Source organism: Parasteatoda tepidariorum, chromosome 8 (assembly GCF_043381705.1).
Source record: "Parasteatoda tepidariorum isolate YZ-2023 chromosome 8, CAS_Ptep_4.0, whole genome shotgun sequence".
Taxonomy (NCBI): domain Eukaryota; kingdom Metazoa; phylum Arthropoda; class Arachnida; order Araneae; family Theridiidae; genus Parasteatoda; species Parasteatoda tepidariorum.
In genome coordinates, this window is record NC_092211.1 from 54975989 (window position 1) to 55001421 (window position 25433).

Here is a 25433-nt window from a genome sequence, read left to right on the forward strand (position 1 = left end):
AAATTTTAAAACATTTAATAGAATCATGCACAAACAAGGAAGAAGTACCACTCTCATCTCAGTCTCTCACCAATGTAAGTTTATGATATGTAGTTGTTTCTCTCTAATGTTATTAATACAATCTTTCTTTAACACAGCTACTAAGTCTATGGAATTTTCAATAGACTGCTAGATTTTTTTCAGTTTTCTCCAATTTTTTTGATGTAATCAAGATTATCCTGGTTTTTTGTTAAAATAAACTTCTTAAAGGAAGTTCCTGCAAAAAATATTTGCCCAAATGAAAGCTTACTTATTATATTACTTGCTTGGGAATTTAAATTTGCAATGCAATAATGATTTTATTGATAGAATAACAAATATTTTTTGTATTGAAATAAAATTTAGTGGGACAAATTAATTTATATAAGAGCAGTGTTGTGTATCTCCATTTTGTCAAGTATTTTATGCTGAAGAGGAGATGCAAAAAATTTTTAAAAAGAATTTTACCTGAATTCAATATTCGCTTTCAATTTATGAGGATGTCGCAAAACTTGATCCACCACTTATAATGACCACCTTCTTAATACCCACTTATAATGACCACCTAATTAATTGTACAATTTATTTAAAACAATATATATATATATATATATATTCCTTTGATTTTGCAACTTAGCCGCCTGAATTAATTAAAATATCTTAGGTAGTTGTCTTCTTAACTTATGCAAAATTTAGTATCTATATTAATTTCTAGTGTTAGTATCTTTGTATCTTTTAATTTTATTGTTACTGATACACTTGTACATGAGTAAGTATAATTAATATTTAAAGTCCACTTTCAATCAATATCATTAATTATCAAGGAATAGGGACAATAATTATCAGATTAGAAAAGAATCCTAGAAAAGGCCAGGACCCACTCCGAGCTGTCGCGTCAGTAATAATGGATTATATCTCTTAAAACAAAACCTTAGCTGCATGACAGTAGATTGGTCTCCTACCAGCATAAAGATGATGAGTTAGTTGGGTTAACAAGTCTTAGTTTGAAAACTATCAATACCGGGACGGGTTGTTTACGAAGTATAAGTAAAGTATCTAAAAATCCGATCATTGAAGGAAAAGTTATGCAAAAAGGAAAGTTTGTTATTTTGAGATTGTAATAATTTTTAGACAAAAAAAAATTGTTTTGGAGCATACAATGACTGTTAATAAGCAGAGAAAAACGAAGAAAATTAAGAAAAATAATAAGTTTTATTAAATTTACTTATATTATTTTAACTTATTTTTTGAGTTCTATATACTTACAGCTTATGCGCAATAAATAAAACTTATTATTTATCTCACTTTTTTTCGTTTTCTCTCTTCTTTTAATCCCTTTTGAGCTATATTTTAACTTTAATCTTTTTAATGTGGAAATTTAAAATGGTGTATTTTGTTTACCAGTTCATGAAATGCTCGTTTTGTTGAATTATCAATCCATTCTTGCTCTACAGTATAATTTCCTGCTTTAATTAGGAAGTTTTTAAACATATCATTTATCTGAAATAAGGAAGAAAATGTATTCTTAAAACTAATATCAGTAAAGTAAATTTAAAAAACAACATTTCAAAGTAAGAAAAAAATTTTTTTTTTTCACTTGAGTATAATTTCAATAATTTATGTAGTTTCAAAAATGCTCTAATAACTAGCCAAATTATTATAATAATTTTTCTCCTCTATTTTAATGATGTTGCAGAATTAAAATTTCCTAATTTTTCAAACATGCTTAATTTATATTCTTCTGTTTTATGACCTTTCATTAATATTTGGTACGACCATTTTTGCCTGAATTAAGGCAGTGATTTGACGTGTTATGAAATGTATTTTATTTATACTCTCCATGTTTTGTATTATTACAAAAATAAAATAAAACAAAATCTTCAATCAGAATTTACTGGTTTTTTCTTCAGAACAAAATTCATTTTATCAAACAGTAATCAATACTTAACCACCTCAATATAATATTTTGACTAAATCTTTATTGTTCAAACACTTTTATAAAATTCTGGTTCTATTATAAAGTTTCAGATATTTTCTGAGCGTGTAGCATATCCTTTAACAATAAGTCACGAATTTTATTTCGTAGGAGATATTGTTCACAAATTCAAATGAGAGAACAGTACTTATAGTCTTTGTAATAGCATGATAAGGTGTAACCACGTATTTAATTAAAACAAAGTAAATAAATAAATACATTCATATATGAATGAATGCATTCATTCATCTGTATGAAATAGACTAATTTTTAATCAATCCCCACATTACAACTATTATTTTTAACTGAATTTGATGCATAGATGTGTGTCAAATTAAGTAATGCAACATTCAAGACTAAGAAATAAAAGTTGCAATTGTGTGTTTGAGCAAATTATAAGGAACAGTTAAGTACCTAATAAATGGTTTGAGAATTAATGGTCTATTAATAAGTACATCCTCTATTAATAGTGCTATAAATATACACTTTTCCATGATTCGTAAATTAAACGCAAATTTTGGGGAAATAGGTAAAATCAATGCGCTTTATACGTAAATTTTACGTAATATGGAAAAAATGAAAAAAAAAAGCTTTGGTATATTTTGCGTAATATTAACGGAATGGATTTTATCAACTACCATTCGGTAAGATTGTTTTCGTATATTTTGCGAACGATTAACGAAATAATATTTACTATTTAGATGTAGTAAAAACGATTCTGTGTACTTAACGTTATATTGACGAAGCAAATTTATCATTTAAATTTCTGTTTGAATTTATTTACGCAAATTTCTGCTTTTTAGATAATCACTTTTCTGTATAATTTGGCGTTCCAACTTATGTACATTTTGACATATTATTGACGTATAATTATTTATAATTTGATGTTTCAGTTCTACGCAAGTTTAAGGAATGCTTTGTAAAATTTAACCGGAACTATACGTATTTTTGAAGTAAAATTGATGGTTTTCTGCTACTGAGCTTACTAATAGTGTAATAAATATGAAATATTATTAAGCATGATAGTTATGTTATGAACTCTAACTATTTATTGGAGGTGAAATGTTTGGAAGTCGCAGGTTAAATGCTGGAAGAGCCACAAAGTAGTGAAAGCGCTGAGTGGCTTTTAATTAGGTTCTGGAGTTCGATCTCCGGTAGCAGCTTGAAGCTTTCTCATCTTCAGATTGAGAATTCTGGAATGTTTGGTAAGTAAGTTGGCTATTGCGTAATGCTGATTGCATTGCCATCATCTTACCGATGGACTCAAATGGACTCAGGCCCACAGCGGGATGTTTCAGGAATTACATTCTTAAATGCTGGAAACAAATTGTTTTCAAAATATTGGATAGAAAGAAAAATAAGAATGAAATTGTGCATTAATACAGCATACTCTTCGATAGCTCAAAGTTGAAGAGACGATAAAAAAAAATTCGAGATAGCGATTTTTGAGAAAACAAGTTCAGAACGAAATATGTTCTGAAGAGTTAAAAAATATATTCGAAAATATTATTCTAAAAAGTAGTCATGAAACATAAGAATAACTACAATTAAATAGGTATGTATTTCTAATTTTATTTTTAAAAGTAAGACAAGAACAATTATGCATTCATTAGAAAATAATTGTTTTAGAATGAACTTACATTATGACTGTTCCGAAAAACTTCATCTTTTATTTCGAAAAAAATTCAACATAGCAAAGTTTTGAGAAGAAACCCTTCGACATAGGAATTCAAATTAACATTAGGTAGATACATAATGCCAAGGGAAAAAATATTTTTTTGACAAAACAAGGTTTATAAAACAAAGGTATGTTTCTTGATGGTCCCATCAAATCATTTTGATGGTTTATGTCTGTTTCAGTGTGATTCATGATGGTTCAACATCATTGGATGGTTACCATCATTTAGCATTTCCCATTAGCATTTATGGTTTCTTATATACCAACAAACTTCCAGCAATCCAAGATGAAAAATGCTACTTTAATACTACTATGGTTAACCATCAGAAGAAGTTTGAGTCTCATGGACCAATAATCCATGATGATCCATGATGGTCCATAATGGTTCCAACTTTACATTTCCATGATGATTTAATGGGAATTTTTGTTGATTCTCAGCAATATACCATCAAAACAATTTGGTTTTTTTCTAACTGGTGGTTCATGATCGTTCTAGCATTTAATTTCTAAGAAACTATGATGGAAATTTCTGATGGTTTGACATGAACAAACCATCAAAACACGTTGCTATTCTTATGTTGAATTATCATAAATCAGTCCGAATTCCTTAATTGAGGTGATGGTTACTTATGTTGGTTACCATCAAAAAATACAATGGTTCATGATGGATTTATTGATGGTTTCTATCAAGATTATGTTGGTCCTTCAATGCAAAACCATCAAAAATTTTGATTTGGGTTTTGATAAATTGAAGTTCGAGACATCGAGAGTATACTGTAGCTCCTTTTTCCAACTTAAAAGAATTAGTAAAAAATGAATTACTCACGTCTTCTCTTACTTCAAGAGGCATGATGTCCGAAATATATAGCAAGGCCAATGGTTCGGACATGGCTACAGCCATCCAGGATGCGCAATGTTCTCTCTTATTTTGAGGATGACGGGCAAAAAAATGGCTGTAACCTAGGCTACCATCTTTAATAACATGATATTTCATCGAACGGAAATATACGTTCATTTCCTTCATGTGTCTAATGAAGAATCGTAGAGCTAAGAAGTTCGCTATAGATCTAAAGATGATGATGAAGGTTTAAGTATTTTTCAATAAAATTTAAAAGATACTGTAAAATATGTACAAAATAAATGAAAAATATGATCTATGTTTAAAGAGGGAAATTATTTTATACTTAAACACTTCTTGAAGAATAGAGAATTTTATCAAAATTGCTTTTAAGTTGTGTAAGAATAAGTTATTGTTAATAACATATTTTTTTATGTTAACAATAATGATAAAAATGGAACAGCATGAATGGAAAATGGAGTTAGGTTAAGTTTTTCTATGCTTAACCCTTTGGCATATCATTTCTTGATATAGAAATGATTGTGGGGGCGGAGTTATCGACAATGCCAACCTTCATCTATCAAAAGGTACCTCGTGATTGAATCAAGTTAGCATGTCTTATATACCAGTGAATTGATGTTTAATTTTCGTAGTGGTAGTTACGCCACAATACTCCCCCACCAGAATTTTATCAGGGATAGAATTCGATGAACGGATCTCACTAGTTGCTGTACTTGTGAAAGACCGGGAGAGCCGGAATTAAGATCACCGGGTTTTTGAGTGCTGAATGTGAGAGGTGTATTAACTTCGCAGTCGTAGTCGCTCCTGTGTTGCCATTAGCAGTCGAGTGTATGCAGGCAGACGTTGTGTTTAATCGAGACGAGACTGAGCAGCAACAGCGTGGGAGGTGGATAATGTCGCAGTCACAAGTAGCAAGTCAACTGTTCAATGTGGATCATCCAACGAAGTAGGCGTTACCGTCAAGTTATTTAGCGAAGTGGGAGTAACTGCGTGTTCAAATCGCGTCCGGGTCACCACTTATCTTTGGCGAGAAATCGGTTGCGTTTATTATAAGTCTGCATTTTTAGTTAAGTCTGCCGCCAAAGATAACAAAAAGGAGAAATTCTAAATTTAAACATAACTTTAATAAAAGCTTAACAACAAAATTAAAAACATTCAAGAATAATCGAGTAAGTAATAACTGAAGAAAAACGTAAAGCAGATTACGAAAAGAGAAAAGTAAAGAAAAGAACAAGGTATCACGATGGTTTCGATGGTAACGAAGTCTTACGATGATCACATTTTATTTCTTGAACCTCAGTTCAGTTCAAAGAGATTACGAAAAATACTTTGAGCGTATGTTGAAATTTTCAGGTTCGCCAGAGCATGAACTTCTCGAATCAAGTACGATGATCACACCACATAATCTTTGATTGCACTGTAGACAATATCTCGCAACGGAATGTTGACAGAGATGCCAACTGCTTCTAACATGCCAAAATAATTTTAAAAAAATGGTAAATAACTACAAACTAGATTTTGCCTATATTTGACTATTTTTGCTTGCTTTTTAAAAGGCATAGCATGATATAACTACTATAAAGTGGTGAATTATATAAGCCTACGAATAGGGGTGGATAAAAATCTACTAAATTGAATTTATTAAACCAAGACTCACAATTGATAAACTACCACTTTAAAATATTTTGTTGTTGTTCGAAGCAAGTTGGCATCTCTATGTTGAAGACGTGTGAGACACGTCAATTATTGTTTTGACATAAGAAACAAATTACGTCCCTCAGACGTCTTCGTATGTCAAGGGGTTAAATACTAAAAGTGAAAACGTGAATGAAATTCATAGTTTGGTTAACTTTTCATCTACTAAGCCTTGACGCAGATCTCTCGTCTCTCTTATATATTTTGTGGTGTATCTTTTATATATTTTCTTTCACTCTTCAATTACAAGCAGAAATTTATTTTGGTAGCTTTTAATTATTAAAAAACAGCTTAACAAATACTAAAAAAAATCAGTAAGATTATTGGGATTATATTTCTACTAAAATATAAAATACAAAAAAAGTAATTTGAATTCTTTTTTCATTCATATTTAAAAATGTATCAAATTGATTTTGTACATTAAAGAAATTTTGATGATGAATAACTGTTTCGCTTAGATCTAAATAACTGCAAATAAATGCAATTATTGTTTGGAATTGAGCCGTATTTGAACATTTTACCATTAACACAGAAAAAGATACCGGTGTTTCGCTTTATATTTCATAACCATAAATTATTAAAATGCTTTATGCAATATTTTTTTCATTTATTTTGATCGAAATTAATAAATGAAAAAAAAGGAAATGCAAAAAAATGGGAAAAAGATATTTAAAAAAAATGTCTTATGATTTCTTTGATTATCGTATTATTAAAAATGAAGTCATTTTCAAATTTTTTTTTTTTTAACTTATGGAAGTGTCTCACTCAAAAGTTTGAAGTGGTTATATAATTAGCAAAATAATATAATCATTATTTACTGTTATTCTAATAAAAACGCTTTTAGATTTGATTTTAATCCATAAATAATGTCCATAATTCGTTTTCAAATAGTGAAAATATAATATTTTTACCTCAATAAGAAAGCGAGATAAGACTTAATTTAATTTTTTCCCCGTATTAAACATGAAATGTTGGGAAGTTCCTGCTTCATGACAAGTTTTAATTTTGTTTTTCAACTTTAGAACAATACATTTCAAAACCTTTTTCTTTTTCGTTAATTTATTTCCCAAAATTTTTAAAACATTTTAAAATTTCATTTTATAACTCACTTAAATGATAGAGAGACAAAATATATCAGCTTAATTTAGGAATCGTTAAAAAAAAATTAAAATTTCTTAAGTTTTTCAATATTTAAAAATACTTAAGAAAAACAAAGCGGAAGTCTTTGTTCAAAATAACTTTTATTAATTTTAAGGTAAAACTTGTTTATTACATTTAAAATTAGAGTGTTAATTTTTAAAATTTGTAAGTTTTAAAATTTTGTATGGATTTTAAATCGTACTCGTCCTAAATAAAATTATTTAATTCAGTGTTTTTGATAAATATTGTATTGTACATGGTAAACATGGGAAGATTAGGAAGTTTTTCTCACATTTTATGTGACAAAATACTTAAATTTGAAATTAAATTAACAACTGCTTTGTTCCAAATCAGCATTAATTTATAATTACATCAACGATAAATTAATAATTACAATATAATAATTTATTTATCAATATGCAAATAAAATTTTTACAAAACCCGATAATTATAAAATACAATAAAATCCATAATCGTAAAAAATATATATATATTTTTTGCATTGTACAATCGACTTACCTATGTGTATAATTCTTTAAGATCGAATAAAGTCCAAAAACTTCGTCTGCTTCTTGAACTAACACGAACTTTTTTGTAAACTCATTTTCTAATCCAGTATGAGTTATAAAGAATTTTAAAATGTTGCAAATAAATGTCTGAAAAAGAGTAAAATGCGTAAAACGCAAAGTTATCCATTTTATTACAAAAGAACTTGCAACAGTAAAATGAAAACAGCAAATGGAAAATGTTGCTAACGCTTAATATTGTTTTACTGTTGTTAATCTAGTTTCTCCAACTATGCTCTTTGAGTGTTTTTGCCGTCAAACATTTTGTAACTTAAAAGCAAAACAAAAAACGCCAACAATACTTTAATTCTGGGATTTTAAATTTTAAGGGCTCTGTGTGAATGGTTAAAAAAATCGAGAGAAAGGAAATACTGGAATAATTTTTTTCTTCTTCTATGCAACTTTTTTAGAATATTAAGATAAAAAAAAGTGTTTTTCACTATTACCTTAACGTTTTTTCTCTAAAGATTAACGAATTTAATCGTTTTTTTTTTTAGTTTCCTTATTTATGATACAGAATGGTTGCAATTGAAGTGATCCTATTCAGTCCCTTCCAGAATCCAGTTTCACTTATTGAATTTTGATGATATTCTGTTTATTTATAATATAGACTATGCGAAAACGATATCTGCAATAGAAATGGTTCTAATTTTGATAACTAGGGGGAATGGTGGCTCCGTCAGATTCATCTAAATCATTAAAATTTATTCAGTTGCAGAATGTGCTTAACGTGTACTCCATTGACATAATTGACGTGGTAAAATCTCATAATAGCAAGTTCAATGGTAGAGTGAAGAAACTCTCGAGAGAATTCAACAACATAGTGTGCAGGTTTCCAACTCGGGAAAGTCTTAATTCCTCCTTCTTAAATATTTTGATGATCCCCACCAGCAGAAATCATTGGGATTTTAGTCAGATGACCGAGAGGAGGCGAGGCATCCGGAAAATCTCTGGATCCGGAATCGCTAAAGTTAGTACGAAGCAGTTTTATAAATTAGAGCCCAAAGTAGGGAATTGTTCCCCCTTTCATCAAGACAATGGCATGAAAACATTGCAGTTCATGTAAAGCCCTGCTGTCGAAAGAATTCACTGAACCACGCACTTGAGACAGAGTAGTTGTAGGAAATTGAGAAGTTAGAATTTTGAAGGAAAATGATCCGAGGATAAAATCAGCCTTAAATCCACACAATACAGTCACGTAATCAAAATGCAGTGGTTGTAGGCACAGGACATCAGGAGGTGAAACAACACGCATGTGGCACTTTTGATTATTCACAGCTCCACCCAAAATAAAGTGAGGATCATCTGACCATAGAATTCGCCAAGCATCATCAACCTTCATTCTCGCCAAAAATCAGCATGCAAATATTCAGAGCATGTTTTGAGCTCTTTAGGTAGCAGAATTTGCATCACGTGGATATTATACGGACACCACTTTAAAGTGGATCGCAGATTCTTCGTACTGCTGACCACGGAATCGGTAACTCGCGTGCCTCCAATCCACCACTTGCTGAAGAATGACTGGAACTGGACGCTCTTCGACACGAGTAAGCTGGTAACTGGACGCTCTTCGATATGAGTAAGCTGGTGACTGGACGCTCTTCGATATGAGTAAGCTGGTGACTGGACGCTCTTCGACACGAGTAAGCTGGTAACTGGACGCTCTTCGATATGAGTTTTTCGCAATACCTTTAAACGAAGATATCCACGGAGGGCAGCTCAGCAATTAATAAAGCTATTAAGCAACTAATGAAGCCAAGAAATTAATAAAACAGCTTTACCAGTAAAGCTTCTTTCCTCAGTAAGGTCATAAGTAGCGATGGCAAAGTCACGTGGAATAATTTTCTGGCTTTAACTGCAAACTTCAAGTCTCTTTATATATTTGAACAAATTACGTAAAGAAGTTTTGAAAAATCCCCATCTGGTAGTCAAAATTTGAACTATTTTTTTATTGCAGAAATTTTTGCCCTAAGTCCATCCCTATACGCCAAATTTCGTAAAGTTTTAATAAGTAGAACGTAGACTCAAATTATAACTCAAATAGTAGTATCAAAAGTAGTCTAACACAATAGATCTCCATACTTGCTAACAAACGTGAAATTTGATAACTTAACATAATATATTAACGCATGAACATTTCTACTTACGACGTTATCGCTTTCTGTCTCTGCACACCCCCACAGTTTAGGCTCGTAATTGCGTCCGTAATCTGTAAGGTTTTTTTCAGCCTCCTTAACTTTATTTACAGCAATTTGAGAAGCTGTAGTATCATTCACTGCACTTTCAGTCGTACTTGCATTTTTATTTTCAACACCGTAGACATCGAAGAACAATTTATTCTAAAAATAGAATTTTTAAATATTGTAAAGCTGCTATTGACTCAATTAAAAAAAAAGATTTTTTTAAATCAAAAATTTACATTTTTAAATTTGTTATTGCTAAATTAAAGAACAAATTTTCAAATTATTTTTCATAAATCATCATTTTATAAATTATCTTTTATAAATCACAAACCGAACAAAATTAGGAAAAGTAGACACTGAATTTCAAGATGAACAAAGATGAGTTGGCCCAGTGTCCAAATAAGACCTTCATATTATTCTAAACTGAATATACTTGCTCACAACGCATTTACTTCATTTTTAACTTTCCGACCACCACCTAATAATATTTTAATTTCTGTCGGCGCCTAGCACCTAGTTTTAACTGATAGACGCAAGCGTTGCCGGTTTAGATTCACGGATTGATGCCATATTTTTACAAATTATATGTGCGTTTTTTTATAGTCTTTCTCTACGTGATCTGAATATTATATTTTAATTGATGGAATTACTTAAAATCTTTCTCTAACCACCAATCTGTACTTTGTTTAGAGAATCTCATATTTATGAGCTGGTTCCTTTTATTTATTTTCCTGATCATCATTTAATTATTTGGTTGTTGAAGCACACTGAGAGGATTTAATCCTAGACTACGCCCCACATGGGTCTCATGAGATGCATTCAGAGAGGATTGCTAAGTTTCAATCTTTAGTTTTTTGCATTGATTTATCGAAGAAATACTAATAAAATTATAATCAAGGACAGCGAGTCGAGAGCGTTCGTCTCCTAATGAGGTGACACAGGTTTGAGTCCCTGCAATGGCTGGTCGATACGAATCCCACATCCGCAGAAATTAAAATATAATCAGGTGTTGGTTGAAATTCATTGTGAGCAAGTATATTCAGTTTAAAATAATGTGAAGGTCTTATTTGAACGTTGGGACAACTCATTTTCGCTCATTTTGAAATTCAATGTCAGCTTTTCCTTATTTTTTTTTTCTTTTTTTGATTTATGGTTCTGTTTGTGCAATAGAAATAAGCTGGAGGTGTTTTAGTTTTAAAATATAGCTGGAATGACTTATATGAAAAAAGAAAGTAAGGCTTTTATCTCAATAATGGAGTTGACGCATTATTTAAATAAGGTCTTGATATAAAGCAAAGAATGTATTTTTATCGTTTCAATTTAAATTACTAAATAATTAGATAACAAAAAAATTTAGCATCGTAAAAATAAAAAATAAAAATATTACAGTTCCTTCAGATATATAGTTTCATTCAGATAATGCAAAATGGGATTGAAAAAAAAATTATCAATTTATTGTACTACTTGTAAGTTTCATGCATTACAAAGCAGAATATCGTTTCCTTAAGTGCAAATAGTTAATTAAATCTAGCAACAGTAACGTTTAGTCTTATCGCCTTTTCCCACAACTAGGATTTGTACATTTTTCTAGTTTATACTTGAAAATATCTGTTTCTAGACTATTTTTATCTAGCCAATCCCGCATATTTTATGAACAATAATGTTTTTTAACTCTTAATTGTTTTTAAAATTTGATTTCGTTGATATAAAAAAAAATATAGAAACCGCTAGCGAGGCATCATAAATATCCTTCTCAATGGTTTTGAAGCTTTCCCATTCTTCACTGATTTTATTTTCATTCATTTTATGGTAACGCAATGTTTTCTTGACAATATCTTCATAACCATCAATATATGAGCTATTACTTTCGCTGTTACCTTTAACACTGACCTAAAATTAAAAATTTCAATATTATTTCAAATACAACAAAACCCGGCTCTTGAAAAAAAGAGAGAGCTAAAAACAACACTGGTAGAAATTTCGCTGCAATAACAGTTAAATAGCAATTTATTTAATTGTTATTAACAGTTAAACAACCATAAAAACATAGTTAAACCGTAAAAAAGACAATACTAAAACTATAAATTGTGAAGGAAATAAACGTTTTTTTAATTGTTTTTACCTCATACGGTTTAATAATCAGAATTCTTTCCGCGCCAATTAGGCCCAGCTTACGAAGCCATTTTGTTTTGCGCAGCTATGTATATACTGTAGCTGGAAGGGTTAATCGGGCAATCTCATGACCGGCTGACCATGGATTTGAATCCCAGCGTTGATGACACAATATTTCTTCCATTCTTTCAATACAAGTTCCCAGTATCCTACACTCTTCAGTGACTATTAGAATACGAAAATATCATTCCCGCATAAATGGCGCAACACCCACAGAGCTCCAATAGCCGTTCAATCTTTGTTTTTATGGTTTAGTAACGATGCTAGTTGTAAATGGTTACAAAACCGAATAGTTTTGTATTCACGGTCGTTTAACCGTACCAGTTGTAAACGGTTTCAAAACCATGAAGGCAAAGAAATGTTCTTAGCCATAAACTTCAAGGTTAATCGGATGGGCAGATTGCTACCGGTTATTTCACCTTAAAATCAAAATGAAAATTCGAACAGTGTATAAAAGCAGTGTCTAGGTTTACACAGCCTATGTGGAAACAGCTGGTAATAAACCCCAATTGTGCAAGTTGTTAAAATAATGTTTTATCCATTATGTATTTAAAGTATTTTTGTTGTTTTATATGTAAAATGTATTATATGTAAAAAAAAACTATGTGTAAAATAGTTAAGGCATTAATAGTAAATCAATGCCTGCTTAGGTTATGTCTTTTTTTCAACTATCGGCTTTCTCAATCGTGGTTGATAATGCATAGCTCTTGCATCTCCATGAATGAATAGCAAGCTAGGTAACGTCTTGAATTTTTAACAGATTTAGTTAAAAACGTGACAACAAGCAAACAATATTCCGCAATAATTTCTCCAAATATACATTTTTAACCTTTGTCAAACATGAAGTTAAAAAAGTACGCACAATATAGTTTTCAAATCAATATTTAAGTTAGGTAAAAAAGAAAAACTTTATTAAAGCTTAACAAATTATTAACAAAGAAGATAGGGACCTTCCTACAGTGTGTCCTGTTTAAATAAAGCCACATTGATTTTGTGCTATAACTGGACACAAATAAATTCAATGGGAATCAAAGATATATATTAAGTAAGTTAACATCTAAACAAGTATTTATATAAAGTAACTAGCTTCTTGCTTCACTTGAACAGGGAGAAATCGAATGGGTAAAAAAAAAAGGAAGGATAAAATTGTCCCACCGAAATTAAGCCACTTTTGAAAATATCTGCCATATTCTTATATGATTTAAAATATGTGATGTTGCATGCCATGTACCAAGCCCAGGAGGACAGTAGCATTAATGTTGTGTCAAGTTTCAATAATGGCAGTTTTTAATTCTACCACAGACGGAGGCTGTTTTTTTTCTTGAAGGGAACAACATACAGCATTACTGAGAATTAGCCTTTCATGTTTTATTGTTGCTTGATATCAGGAGGGGGATGATTGCTTGAGCTTGAGATTATGACATGTACCCTATTATCCAAAAACCATTGCATCAAAGATTTGGCAACGTAAATGTAGGCATTCTCTTGCTGGAAAATCCAACTTGGCTACACAGTTAAGAAAAATGTTCAAATGCCGGTAAATGAGCTACTAGCACTTTTTGATGAGTGGTAATCCTCATGCGTTTAGGAAGAGAGGTTAGTTTATCAACATAGCCGAAGCCTTCCTATAGCCTTTATGAGCCTTCACATTTCTGTTTATTCGGAGAAAATTTTCTGCTTATTTCTCTCATGTACTGTTTCAATTCACATATCCGACAAGAAATTTGCGATATAAAAAAATTTAGCAGTGGAAAACGTTGAAAGCTGCCCACTAGCAAAGGAGAGTAGACAATAAAAGAATTAACATGACGCAGACTGTCTGTGCTATTACAATGATATGAGAAAAGAAGATTTCCTCTCTGTTACAGAGCAAGGTGGAGGCACAGTATGTGATTTCATCCATGGTGGTGGACTTAATCTAGCCTCTCTCTCAGGTCGCATGAAGGCTACCGATTACCAAAACGTTCTAGAAGCTGATCTGCTAGAATTTGTAAGTAGAATTGTTGTACCAAGTCGTATTTTCCAGCTGGAAATACATATATATTATTATTGTTTATATTATAATATTAGTATGCAATATTTTATGAGATATGATCATTTCTACACACGTGCAATAAACTGAGAGAATCAGGACTTTCCGATTTTCTTTGCGCTTGAAAAATGAGGAAAGCGTATTCGTCATGTGCTTCCAAAATAGCCAACGTTTCTTCTAATGTTGGCGAGTTGAAATAGAAATCGTCAGGTAAATGAGGCCAATCTCCTAGCCCAAGACGATTCAAAAACTCCGATATCGTTTGCATTGCATTGATTTCAGATGCAGCTGAAATGTATAAAGAGAATTTAATACCAAATGAGCACGAACACTTTATTAAAAAAGCACATTTAATTTGCAGAATTAAATAAATGATATAGAAAATCATTTTGTGAATATATTTAATTTTTTAACTGGAAAATTAATTTTTTTTAAATTTAAAAAGTAATTTTTGTTTTATTTTTTAATAAAAAATATTTTTAAATATTTTTAAAAAAATAATTTTTTAAATACAGTAGAATATAATTTCTGTTTTTTAAAAAAAAAAATCTGTTTTTTTTATTAAAGTTAATATCGAAGTGTTTTGCGTTTTTTCAGGTATATGCATGTGTAATGAAATGATGTAAGATACAATGACATTAAAAAAAAGATGTGTTTGATATGAAGATTTGTTGTAATTTAGGTTTGTAATATTTGATTGAAGTGAAAGTTCTTATAAAAAAATCTTAACTTAACTGAAACTCATGCAGGATTCGAACACTGTTTTCATCTTCTCCGCGGAACTATTTGCAGAACCATTCACATTCTGTAACATATCTGAAATAGTCAATAAAATAGTTCTTAAAGTCTTCTGAAATAGTTAATAAACTAGGCACAAATTAGGCAACTTACCTGCCCCTAGGAGAAAATATGCCATTAAAATTTCAGTTCATTTACTTCTAAATTAAAAAACTTACAGGCTGACGAATAAAAGTGGTGCAACAGTTAGGCTGTTCGCTTTCTGCGGAAGAGGTTCGAGGTTCATTCCCAACCAGGAGAATAAAATTTTGTCTCTACGCAATTTATTTTTTCTAAAAAGATAAGTAACTATTTACTATGCTTTATTCAATTTTTGAATTGTTGTTTTTTTAATTAATTTTTTTTAAAAGCTGTTTTAAAACAAAAAAAAATAGATATTTCCTTTTAATAAAAATATATGGATAGTTCAAAAAAACAATTACAACATTTTTATTTAAATTATAAATTACATTTTTTAAATATTCCATATATTTTAATTAAAAAATTAAATATCTATTTGTTTTTTAAAAAAATTCATTTAATTTAAAATATAAAAATTTATAAATTGAACAAAAAATATTAAATGACTATCAACCTTTTCAGAAAAGAAAATCAAAGATAAAATTTAATCATCCTAGCTGGGATTTGAACACTTGACCTCTCTGTTAGAAGGCGAACAGCTAAGCAGTTTTACCAGGAATACCCAAAAACTAGAAATTTTTTTGTTAATTTAAAAGTAAATGAACTGAAACTTTAATGTAATTTTCGAGAATTCCCTTGCAATCATTGAACTTCATTAAAGCGCTGAGCAATACTTTTAAAAATTTTTACATGGCAATACTTTTTACAAAAGTAAGAAATACGTACTATTACTTGTACTTTGTTACGTTTTAATTTAAGTACTTTTACTCTTTTTTTCGTTACGTTTTTTGGAAATAGGTATAATTGTTTGTAACTAGAATGTCAAAAGAAATCATTAATTTTTTAAAAATTTTTTTAAAGACTTTCGTCGAAAAAAATTTTAATTATTTTTTCTAATAAATAAAACAAATAATTTCAATATTTTGTTTTCATTTTATACCCATTTTTGAACATTTATGCTCATCATACGATTAAAATTTAAAAATAAAACTTCTGTGCTTAGTCTTTTATTAGTGAAAAATTAACGATAAATTTAAAAATCGTCATTATTTAAAACTCAAAAATAATTTCTTCTAAGTTTCATGAAAATGAAAAATAATTATTAATTTAAGGAAGTTCAAGGGGTTATCTATGCATGAATACATTTATTTTACTTTTTTATCTATTTATTTAAACAAAAAATACAATGTTATCGAATTCATTCATCAAATTACTTTATTACTACGAATTCTTAAATTAAAACAAAATTTCTAAAGATTTGGTAGTTTTGAAATTAACATAATTTAAAACTGTTTATTGAATTTTGATTTCTTTTTTGGTTTCTGGGTATTTTCATCGTTCATTATTTCAACGAATTTCGTAACATTTTCCGACGTTTTAAATTTTATGTATTTAAAATAAAATTTACTGCATTTTAAATGAAGAAAAAGTATTTTTCTTGCATTTTTTTAATGAAATTAATGGTTACTGCGAATTTTCAATTTCCTCGAAATATACTATAAAATCGTTACTTTTTCGTTTTGTACTTGTACTTTTTTCTCGTCACTTTTACAAATCAAACTATTTTACTTTTCACTCGTTACTTTTGCTTTAAGTACTTGCACTTTTATTGGTTACTTTTTAAAAGTAACGTTCCCATGTATGGCATTGATGGAGTCTACTAAACATTGGTCTACATTAAAAATTCAAGGATATCTACTAAGCACTGGATTTTATTAAAACTCTGAGGAAGTTCTGCTACGAGTTGAGATTTTTAAAATCTTAGAGAAAGCTCATTTAATCCCTTAAAAATAGAGAAAAAAATTACCTGCAATAGTATTTTTCATCGACAGTTTCATATCAGAAATAACAGAGTGGTTTTCTGATTTTCCAACTTTCTGAATGTAACTCCCACAAGCAAAGGAATAAAAATTGTCACATGGATTTACATCTGGATTAATGGATCCAAGAAAATAGTTTGCTGAAAATAACGTTAACTTAAAATAATATATGTATTAATGTAATTGCATGAATATATATATATTGAGAGAATCAGGACTTNATGTATATATATATATATATATATACTTTTTTTTTACTTTCCTTAAAATCAATAATCATATTTCATCGATACTATACATAAATGTAGAATTTTCTATAAGAAAAGATCATTACGGGGAGCTTATTGTTTTTGTCATTAATCAGTCTATTCAATGAATTAAATTAAAGCAATATGCTCCTGATTTTATTTAGGGCTAAAATACAAAATTATAATATAACTATAGAATGAGTAGTGAATCTGAAAATTCTAGTAATTCTTGGACCAGTTTTTATTAGTTCATAAAAATCGGAACCTAGATTTACTAAAGCTAACTATGTGTTTCTTTGTGTACGCAACTTTTTACAAAGCAAGAAGATTTACCAATTTCATATTTTAAGTTGTAATTGACGAGTTTTATTCACATTTCTTGATACTCTCACTTTGTGTAAAATTTTGCACACGTTAAATACATTTTACATTTTCAATTTATTTATTAAAATATATATTAAATATTAAACATATTTAATACATATTTTTAATGACTTTGTACAAGTAAATATTTCTTTTCCTTTGTTAAAATAGAGTGGGTAATGTTTGTTAGGAATCCTACTAATAGTAAATATAAAAGTTACCAATTTTACAGATTAGAATAATACTTTAATACCAATTATCGAAGTCTTTTTTTTTCTAAGGCTAAAGATTTTGAAAATTAAAAACAATATGTTACGTTCCTATCAGCCAGTTTTTAAATTTTTTTTAAAAATTTAAATTTCTTAAAGTTACAAAATATTTGAATTAGTGTGAATTACACCGGATGGAATTTATAATATAAATAATTTTAAACTAAATTGTTATAACTGTTTAATTTTTTCTTATCTAAGTTATATTCACTTAAAGTGTGCGAATATGACACTCACGAACGTTAAAATTGCTTAATTTAGTTTTTGAATTGTTTTAGTTCTGTACTGTGAGTCAGTGTTTTGTATCAAAAGAGTTTAAAAATAGTTACCATTTTGAATACATTCTTTAGTCAAACATTTTTCGGGACACTGACTTTGCGCCAACACGCTAGAAACTGTAAAAATTCAAATCACATTTCCTATTAATTTAAACTTTAAAAAAAATTTAGTTATATGAGTTATTTAAAACTGCTAGAATATAAAAATAAAGAAGCTTATGATTTAATATTTACTTTACCTGTTTGGCTGTAGGCTTCATTTGAAAGCTTATTTCTACCTAGAGTTAAAAAAAATAGCTCATCAACATTGTTATAATATTTATAGTGACAATTCTAAAAAACAACGACGTATGGTAATTTTCCAAATTTATTTAAAATGCTTTTAGAGCTAAAATAATAATCGTATAATTCAATTTCAAACATACTTCTAATTTCAGTTGGCAGATAAGCGTTTTTAAAGATTTAGATAAATGCCATTCTATTTTTAAAAAGAAAAAAATAATAATTTCTTGATTTATTAATGTAAGTTTGGTATACCTGTCCGATAAAACAATCACCTGATGCAGTTTTCTTGACAGCTTATTTGCCCGGCAGGTTAGTTTGCCTTATAACTCATTTCTTCGATAGGTTCGTTTTCCAGACAACTTATTTGTCCGATCGAAAAAAAAAACATTCATAGACATTGAAGATCTTTATACTAAATAAATGCTAATATAATTTAAATTATATCTTGAAAAATTAGTTAATTAAGTATTTTATACGTTAACGAAATCTAAAATGAAAAAAAAAATTTTTTTTTGAAACCTACGTAGCGCGAGTCTCAATAAAATTATTTTTAGAAATAATTTCGTGTTTTGAATTTGGTAATTAGTTAGTGGCTGATAATTAACGTTTTTCACTTAAAAATAGTAACTAAAAATTTATATAAATCTCTCGTCAATCAATTAACAGATGACAATTCTACAATTTAAATTTTTTTTTTGAACCGTGGTGGCTAAGGGGATAGAGTGTTTGTTCCCCTATCTGATAGCCCAGGTTCGAATCCCAGCGGTGGCTGGTTGATACAAATTCAGCTCAAAGATATCACGAACCACAGTGCTAACGTAAAATATCCTCAGTGGTTGACAGATCATGGGTTATAATCCTCTTGCCGGCATAAAATAAAATTCTTAGTCATTCAGTTGACGGTGGAAACAACAATTAACAAAGTTTGGCGAAAGCAATTATCAAAAAGCTTTATATATCCTGCAATGTATGTTTTCTTAAATTGTAATAATCACTGGTAGATCAACCCCTCAATTTACTTCCTACATATAAAAATAATTTTAAACACTGCTAATAAAGCTACATCTATCATCGAATTTAAGTATCACATTACGGTGACGTCACTTGAAGTGACGTGAAGAGCAGAAAGTTCATGCATTTTCTTCGCCACAGTGTCTGGCATTTGAGTTATCGGACAAATGATCGGATCATATTATTATAGAAGTACATATTCAAAAGTAAATCAATAGATATGCACAGGAAACTGATATTTGCTCAAAAAGTAGTTTTTAATCTAACATTCATTCATTTGTTTCACTCTAAGCAACGTAATTAACGCTGTTTTTCTAAGTTCTGTCACCAAGGAAAATAAAAAGAACCATAGTTTAAGTGCCTTACACATAAAGCAATGCGATGGTTTCAAATTATATTTATAATCTTGCCTTGAAGAATTATCTGAGCTTTAGAACAGACAAACCTAAATATTTAAAATATTATTAAATTTTTTAAAAAATCGTCAAGTTGGCGACATTTTCCCACCTAGATGAAAATTTTTAAAATCACTGACTTAATCTCAGTTTTGGCAAACTTTTATGAGCCCAAATAATACAGCATTGGAGTAAATTTTAATTATTAAAAAAATAGATCACAAACGCTTCATTTTCACAAAGCTATGGTTCTTCTCCATATTGACGTTTTGCGTCATTTTCAAAATAAACGTAGACAGCCACTGGCTTTAGATAGGCTAAACTTGACCTAACACTCATTAGTAAAAGTTGCTAACTCACAGTAGTTATAAAAATAGCATATTATTCGCAAAAAAACACCTTTTCTCATATTACGACGGAAATTTCGAAAAACAGCCTTAAAAGAAAGTCAGTCATTTTTGGATTTTAAAATTCAGTTATGATTTTTCTGTATTTTATGTTGGGAAAAATTTAGGAACTAAAATTTTCTTTCAGGTATGTAAAAACTAATCATAAATTTTGCCATTAAATTAACATATCATAAATAATATTTATTCATGTGTTTACTTACCTTGATATATGAAACTGGAGTACAGAAATATTGAGCATACTATTATTGTCATAAAAATCATACTCTTCCAAAGTCGTCTCTGAATAGTTCTTTCATTCTGAAACCGTGGCATGCTGTAATCGAAACATTGTAATTTTTCAGTACTTTATTTTTGTAAATAACTTAATTGAATATTTTATAACAATGGCGCTTTTAATCCCTGCTTTTATTTTTTTTCGGATGTTACATTTTATGTATAAACATTTTATTCGGCGCTGGTGTTGAACGAGGAAATTAAGTTGAATTGTTCAACCTCTCTATTTGTAAAAGGTATATTTAGTATGTATTTGTGAACAATCTAAATTGAACATGAAAAAAATCCATATTAAATTTAGTTTCTGCTAATTTGCAGCGACTTTAAAATGTGAAACATATTGACCGGTGCAAATGTGAAACATATTAACCGTACAAATTGAACCATCTTAAACTCGAATGCAAGATACACTCTCAGAAAAATTGATTTTACTCTGAACTGTCATATCGGTACTTCGAGTCATATTATGATGAAAATTGGCCTGCTACTTCAAAAGGTATTAAACTATTTTTCGTTCAAGATGTAACACGGTGAAAAGTATTAAAGTTTATGAAATACGTTAATAAATACTGTTCAATTTTTCTATCGAACAAATTTGATGCTACTTCAATATGGTGCTAATTCAACAAATAATAAACGCTTAAATTAAATCATCCTGAAACATATGCAAGATACGCAAATTGGTTTCAACTTTAATGAAGCATTAAATTTAACTATGTTTCCCTCCGACGGTAATAAACACTTCGAAATCTGCACTAAGTGTTCTGCTGCCCAGGCCTCCCCAGACCACATTTTATCTTGTCTGGGACTTACCAGGCAGGACCTGGTTCAAGCTCCCCTGTTAGTGCTAGACTTTCTTAAAGTGAACGAGCTCATGGACCTGATCTAGCTCTGCTGGTCATGGGGATGAGAACAACAACAACAACATGTTTCCCTCCACGATGAACCACGATTTAAAAAGTACGTTAATATTGTTCTACTTATCGCCGCAATATCGCACAAATTTAAAGCTACTTTAATGCGGTGCTGATACGAACCATATTAAATGTTGAAATTAAATCATCCTGAAAGCAGATGCAAGATACACTTCAACGTTGAACTATAATAGTATCGGTACTTTGAGCCTTTAGCAAATTGGCCACAACTTTAATGTAGTGTTTAAGTGGACCATATTTCCGTTAAAGTTCAATCATAGTGTAGTGTGAAAAAGATGAAGAGTTGTATTAATATTATTAATATTATTAATTCATCACCATATTACGGTAACTGAACATTTGAGCGAAACTATGGTTTTACTTGATCGAATTTCTAACTGGAGCTGTTAATTAAGTGGTTCGATTTTAAACTTTTTAATATTGAAAGAAAATTTCTCAATATTATTGTTCAAAGCGGGATTTAAGTTCAGTTTTGGAATGATATTTTTTAGAGTATGATTGTTGAAAAAACATTGTTTTTATGTTGAAAGTTTCCAAGAAATTATTTAAAATAATCAAACAATTTTCAAAAACATGTAACTTACTATTTAAACTAAACCACTCAGATTCGGATCATTAAAAATTCTATATTTTTTAAGCTCTTTAATCTAACTAATCTTAATCAATTTGAACGAATAAACCTTTGCAATTTCTCTAAAATTTCAAGAATAAAGGAAATCAAATTATTTTACTACGATAAAATTATTTATTATTATTATTCTTTTTTTAAAAAAAATATTTTATCAATATTTTTGTTAAATATAGTAAATAAATTGAGTGAAACTTTGCATGTCGTGCGTACGTCTCTGGCAAACTTCGAATATTTTGAAATTATTATTTAGCAAGAACAAAATGGTAAAACTGATTCGTAACATATAAAAATACAAAAAATGTTTCTTACATTGATTTTCAAGATATTCAACCAAATATTTTTCATTCAACAAAAGTTTCTATCAACATTTTCATCTTAAAAAAATATAGACAAGCTTATCAGTGTGTAAGAAGTAAATTGAATCAAAACAAAACATATTACGCTTTCCTTTTGAAACATTCCACCTGCTTGATTGAAAACTAATATGTTAATTTTTTAAGCATGCGGAATCCAATATCAGAGCTCGAATATCAGAAGAATTTTTTTTTATATAATGTTTTGGAACATTCGACGTCCGTGATTTTCACCAATTCAGTCCGCTAATTTCAACCGATTATAATGCTAGCAATAAAATAAATTAATAAATAAAAAAAATTGACTAAGCCAGTCCAACTGAAAGTACAAAGTATCATTCGTCCCTTAAGGTCTTTTTAGTAATTTAGATTAATTAGTGGATGTTACTACGAGGCATGTATTTATTAGAGGGACAATTTAAATTTATTTAGGTTTGAGGTCAAGATTTGATTTTGCCCACAAGCCGGAACTGTAAAATAACAGGCATCACAAAGTATATTCTCTCTCACTCTCTTCTTAATTTAATTCTATAATTTTTTTCAAGTTTATTTTAAAATCTATTATTGCGTTTAATTTTTGAAAGTACTAGCCAAATGCAAATCTTAAAATTTTTTTAAAACAGTTTTTGATAATTAAAAGAAATGGAAGCACTGACATACTTGGAAGCATCATCAGCTTCCAATTTTACTTCTTTTAATTATTATTTTTCTCTCTGTTGGCACTGTTAGTGCTTTCACAAGACAGTTTTTAGTTTTGACATTTTTGGTTTGACTTCGTTCTTGTATGAGGTAGTAACTTTTTGTATTTCATCTTTAAATGTGTTTTCTTCGTATATTCTTCCAGGTGTGACACTAGCAGGTTGGCGCTTTCGCATCTTGGAATGCTATTTCTTATAATATACTTTATCTTTATCACAAATTTTCACTATTTTTGTTTTTATTTCTTGAATTGTATTCTCTCTGTTTATAATATATATAGCTCTCGTTTGCAAATACGCATATTTTCGGTTTATAACCTATCTGTAGATTAGGCTATATAGTATAGATTCTGGTTTAAAATAAGATTTATATGAAGATTCCCGGAGAACTTCACCGACATGTGAACAATGAAAAAATTTCGAGTTACCGAATTAGAGTCATGAAACAGAATAATAACTAGCAATAAATATGTATAGCTGATTACAATTTGAACTACAACAATGATAATTTTATTTTTAAGAATTAGACAAGAATAAATATGCATTAAATAGAAAAAAAAATTACTTTACATTAAACTTACATTGTGATTTTTCCGAAAAAATTCGTTTTCTGTACATCTGAGTATACTGTATATCTGAATTTCAATAAAATAGTCAAAACAGCTCTTTAAGCGCAATAAAAGTCATAAACCTTTTCTTCCTCTCAGCATTCATTACACGTTCATTCATAATGTTCAAATTTATCGAGATTCCACAAATATCTTCTCGCAAAAGAATTATTGACTATTCAAAATCATCAAAAGGTAAGAAATATTTCCAGAAATAACATGCAAAAAGAGTGCATCACTTGCTTCTTTTTAGACTAAAAAAATGTTTGAATGGTATATAAGGGGCATAATAATCCTCCCTTGAAAAGCCTACCGGCCATTGAATTCGTCCACATTTTGCACAACAAGTGGTCCCTGACTTTTCTTCTGTCATAAGAAGTCCTTCAGAGCCGATTGAGTTTCTCAATCTTTTGTCGCGCATCGTGTCAACAGTCCAGGAATCTGACTTTTTGATTCAGTCAGAGAAATATCGGCTTAAAAAGTTTTGAATATCAAAGGGGGTGCCTAAAAGGGGTTGGATAGGTTTGGTTATGAGCACAGCTGCATGGATGCCACAGGTGCGCGAAGAAAGGGCTTTTCTGACCGTTCGAATTCTGATATCGATTTGGCGGGATAAATCAGAAATTTGAAAAATATCAAAAGTCATCTTTTATATTAGGTTGGTGAAAAGGATTTTTTAAAATAAAAAAAAAGATTAAAGTTGCCGCAACGTAATTCACGTAAGCTTCAACGGGCAATATTCACTTACGTGCTTCGCGTAAGCTTCTACGAATAGAAGTATTTAATTCCTATATTAAAATATGAAAGGAAAATCGCACTTTCAGAAAAAAATTATCTAATTTGATTATGTAATAAAATTTCAAATTTTTTTTTGGTTGGGAATTACAATATAAAACTTTGTATCGTTACATCTGTTTGAAATATATATCATTTAAATGATGTATCTATTTCTGTTTCATCTATCGATCTATCTTCCATTTATATATCTATATATCTAATAATCATCTATCGCTTAAAATATAGAAATCATGCATAACAAATAATGGTTTAAATGATACAGTAACTAAAAATACTCGCTTGATTTCCATTTCACACAAATGAACATTATGTTTAGACAATGAAAATTTTCCAAAAATGTGTAATAATTTAAATGACATTTTTCAAATTCAAATTATGGAAGGGATTTTTAATATCACTATTCGAAATTATGCCGTTAGTGAAACATTTCTGGTTCCAGTTAAACAGCTGAAACAATTTTTTTTTTTTTGCAATAAGAAGAAATAAGTCAAAATTTTTTTTTTTAGTTAAGCCTCCTAAAGTAATTTGGCTAAACAGCTGAAACAACTGGCTTTGTAACTAAATTAATTAATTGTTTAACTAAAATAATATACTGTTTAGTTAAAATAATTAACTTTTCGGTTAAAACAATTGAATGCATTGTTGCATTGTTGAAACAATTGTAATCTGACTTTGTGTTTAATGAATAATTTCTTCAGTATTCAAACAAAAAAACAAATCAATGTATACGGAGAAAAAAAAAACTGGTAAAGTTCCCGCACTCGTATGATAATTAAAATTTAGTTAAAAATAACCATAACTCTTGTAATAAAATCATAATAC

General features: G+C 29.3%; 1 protein-coding gene across 1 annotated transcript; it reads right to left on the reverse strand.

Moving 5' to 3' along the window:
* Positions 1 to 398: 398 nt before the first annotated feature.
* Positions 399 to 22604, reverse strand: LOC107450772 (neprilysin-21). Its single transcript, XM_043042560.2, has 13 exons — positions 22464 to 22604; positions 20516 to 20628; positions 18454 to 18492; positions 18266 to 18331; positions 17044 to 17196; positions 15054 to 15134; positions 14395 to 14606; positions 11840 to 12004; positions 10079 to 10270; positions 7885 to 8021; positions 4498 to 4738; positions 1420 to 1518; positions 399 to 446 (listed from the first exon to the last, which is right to left on the reverse strand). Exons 2-13 carry the CDS (start codon positions 20625 to 20627, stop codon positions 399 to 401), a joined length of 1545 nt encoding a protein of 514 aa, XP_042898494.1. The 5' UTR covers position 20628; positions 22464 to 22604.
* Positions 22605 to 25433: the final 2829 nt, after the last annotated feature.

Coding starts and splice junctions, on each gene's coding strand:
- LOC107450772 (XM_043042560.2), bottom strand. CDS start 20,627: ATGCCACGGTTTCAGAATGAAAGAACTATTCAGAGACGACTTTGGAAG. Junction 14,607..15,053: donor CGAATCCTGCATGAGTTTCA/GTTAAGTTAAGA, acceptor TATACATTTCAG/CTGCATCTGAAATCAATGCA. Junction 10,271..11,839: donor TTTATGATGCCTCGCTAGCG/GTTTCTATATTT, acceptor TTCTATTTTTAG/AATAAATTGTTCTTCGATGT.